We start from the raw sequence: 3575 nt of genomic DNA, 5'->3' as shown, positions 1-3575 counted from the left end.
TCAAACTGACGTTTTTCACGTCGGTCCCTGCACTTCACGTCCTGCTGACGTTGCTGACACATGTGTCATGTCACTGACCTCCACATGACGTCACTGACCTCCATGTCAATCTGGAGTTTAGCTGACGTCACTGAAGTCGAACTGACGTCACAAACGCCGCATCATCTCCTTGGCTGGTCCAAGTGACGTTTACAGTGAATCGGCCAATCTCAGCCCCTCTAACCCCACTTCCCTCTGCCCCTCCCTCCCCAACAAGATGGGGACAGACGGCAAGCAGGTGCAGGGGCAGAGTTACCTCCCTCCTCGCACCATCGTGACAGTGGCCTCCCCTTCCCCGTCCAGTCCGGACAGCGTGTTTGAGGATCAGGACGAGGTGTCGGCCTTGCCCAATGCCCTCCCTCGCCAGGACGGCCCCCAGGACAGAGGGCAGAGTTCGGGCACGGGCACCACGGGCACAGCGGGCACAGCGGGCAGCCAGCTGTTTGACGACCTGTTCTCCCAGGCCCTGGAAAAGGAAGCCAACAGCGGCTGTGCCCGGCGGGAGTCGGTCACCAACATGCAGGAGCTGCACGTGGAACAGGTTGGTCACAGCAGTGACTGTGTTGTGTTGTGTGGGATCCTTCTGTCAGCTGTCCTGGTTGAGATGCACGTACAGCTGGTGATCATGTTGTTTTGGGGAAGGTGGGAATGGACGTGTGGGGACGTGTTTAGGTAGTACGACGGCAGGATGCTTTCTGAGTGTTTGGTTCTTTCCCTCACTGGGCTCAGGTTGCTGTTCTCTCGCTGCATTCGCTCTGTCCTCTTTCTCTTCATTTCTCTTCACTTTCTTGTTCTTGGTTAAGTTGTTGTCTCATGTTGTTGACTGTATCGTTAACTTGTATGAATAAAGGTTCGTTTATTTTGTTACTCATGCCTTCATGTGTTGAATTTGGTGTGAATCCCACGGTAGTGCTTGGTCATCGGATCTCATCACCCACATTGGGTTTATGACAAGGTTGAATCTGTTGCCACTTTCCTTCCATGTTGTGACTGTAAAGAACAAGACTGGGTTTGTGACAAGGTTGAATATGTTGCCACTTTCTTTCCATGTTGTGACTGTAAAGAACAAGACTGGGTTTGTGACAAGGTTGAATATGTTGCCACTTTCTTTCCATGTTGTGACTGTAAAGAACCAGACTGGGTTTGTGACAAGGTTGAATCTGTTGCCACTTTCTTTCCATGTTGTGACTGTAAAGAACAAGAACATGCTGAACAAGATCGTGAATGTGTGCAGCAAGTTTGTGGGTGTGAGACAAAACAGTGGACTGCGCCAGGTCAGACCACGTCAGATAATCACATGCATTTCCAGTCACAGCAGCCATACTCAGGCAACAGAGCGTTGTGTATTGTTCCGAATAAAGTATTGTGCATTGTTCACATATCAAAGAGTGCTTTGTTTGGACAACAAAGTGTGCATTGTTCAGACAACAAAGTGTGCATTGTTCAGACAACAAAGTGTGCATTGTTCAGAAAGTATTGTGCATTGTTCACATATCAAAGAGTGCTTTGTTTGGACAACAAAGTGTGCATTGTTCAGACAACAAAGTGTGCATTGTTCAGACAACAAAGTGTGCATTGTGTGCATTGTTCAGACAACAAAGTGTGCATTGTTCAGACAACAAAGTGTGCATTGTTCAGAAAGTATTTTACATTGTCCAGACAGCAAAGTGTGCATTGTTCAGACAGCAAAGTGTGCGTTATTCAGACAACAAAATGTTGTGCATTATTCAGACAACAAAATGTTGTGCATTGTTCTGACAACAAAGTGTGCATTGTTCAGACAACAAAGTGTGCATTGTTCAGACAGCAAAGTGTTGTGCATTGTCCAGACAGCAAAGTGTGCATTGTTCAGACAGCAAAGTGTTGTGCATTGTTCAGACAGCAAAGTGTGCATTGTTAAGACAATAAAGTGTGCATTGTTCAGACATCAAAGTGTGCATTATTCAGACAGCAAAGTGTGCATTGTTCAGACAACAAAGTGTGCATTGTTCAGACAACAAAGTGTGCATTGTTCAGACAGCAAAGTGTTGTGCATTGTCCAGACAGCAAAGTGTGCATTGTTCAGACAGCAAAGTGTGCATTGTTAAGACAATAAAGTGTGCATTGTTCAGACATCAAAGTGTGCATTATTCAGACAGCAAAGTGTGCATTGTTAAGACAACAAAGTGTGCATTGTTCAGACATCAAAGTGTGCAGTATGCAGACAACAAAATGTTGTGCATTGTTCAAACAGTAAAGTGTGCATTGTTAAAACAATAAAGTGTGCACTGTTCAGAAAAAAAAGTGTTGAGCATTGTTCAGACATCAAAGTGTGCATTGTTCAGACAACAAAGTGCCCATTGTCTAGACAACAAAGTGTATTGTTCAGACAACAAAGTGTGCATTGTTCAGACATCAAAGTGTATTGTTCAGACAACAAAGTGTATTGTTCAGACATCAAAGTGTACATTGTTCAGACACCAAAGTGTGCATTGTTCTTACACCAAAGTGTTGTGCATTGTCCAGGGAACAAAGTGTGCATTGTTCGAACACCAAAGTGTGCATAGTCCAGGCAACAAAGTGTGCATTGTTCAGACAACAGAGTGTGCATTGTTCAGACAATAGGGTGTGCACTGTTCAGACAACAAAGTGTTGTGTATTGTCCAGGCAACACAGTGTGCATTGTCCAGACACCAAAGCGCTGTGCATTGTTCAGACAGCAAAGCGCTGTGTACTGTGCATTGTCCATACACCAAAGCGCTGTGTACTGTGCATTGTCCATACACCAAAGCGCTGTGTACTGTGCATTGTTCAGACACCAAAGCGCTGTGTACTGTGCATTGTTCAGACACCAAAGCGCTGTGCATTGTTCAGACACCAAAGCGCTGTGTACTGTGCATTGTCCATACACCAAAGCGCTGTGTACTGTGCATTGTCCATACACCAAAGCGCTGTGTACTGTGCATTGTTCAGACACCAAAGCGCTGTGTACTGTGCATTGTTCAGACACCAAAGCGCTGTGTACTGTGCATTGTTCAGACACCAAAGCGCTGTGTACTGTGCATTGTCCAGACACCAAAGCGTTGTGTACTGTGTATTGTCCAGACACCAAAGCGCTGTGTATTGTCCAGACACCAAAGCGCTGTGTACTGTGCATTGTCCATACACCAAAGCGCTGTGTACTGTGCATTGTCCAGACACCAAAGCGCTGTGTACTGTGCATTGTTCAGACACCAAAGCGCTGTGTACTGTGCATTGTTCAGACACCAAAGCGCTGTGTACTGTGCATTGTCCAGACACCAAAGCGCTGTGTACTGTGCAGGTGAACCACGAGTGGAGTCGCAGGGAGAGCCGGGGGTCCATCCGCAGCATCCTCAGCTGGAGGTCCTCGCTGGGCGGGTCGCTCAGGTCGCAGTCCGGGTCTGTGCACCGCGCCAGGACCAAGGGGCTCTTCCTGGGCGTCAACACGGAGAGCGCCTGGACCCGCTGGTCCCGCGAGCGGAGGGCGTCGTTCCACCGGAAGGCCCAGCAGCTGTACAAGCAGGGCGAGGTTCTGG

General features: G+C 47.6%; 1 protein-coding gene across 1 annotated transcript in view; it reads left to right on the top strand.

Annotated features, from left to right (window-relative positions):
* The first annotated feature begins 256 nt into the window (after positions 1-256).
* LOC143301735 (uncharacterized) overlaps positions 257-3575 on the top strand; it is a 3660-nt gene continuing 341 nt past the window's right edge. Inside the window, exons 1-2 of the mRNA XM_076616123.1 lie at positions 257-580; positions 3341-3575. The exon at positions 3341-3575 is cut by the window's right edge and continues 341 nt beyond it. Of these exons, the coding sequence (XP_076472238.1) occupies positions 257-580; positions 3341-3575 (559 nt within the window). The remainder of the gene's footprint in view (positions 581-3340) is intronic.

The sequence above is a fragment of the Babylonia areolata genome, chromosome 28 (genome assembly GCF_041734735.1).
Source record: "Babylonia areolata isolate BAREFJ2019XMU chromosome 28, ASM4173473v1, whole genome shotgun sequence".
Taxonomy (NCBI): Eukaryota; Metazoa; Mollusca; class Gastropoda; order Neogastropoda; family Buccinidae; genus Babylonia; species Babylonia areolata.
This window is presented reverse-complemented; position numbering and strand designations above follow the sequence as displayed.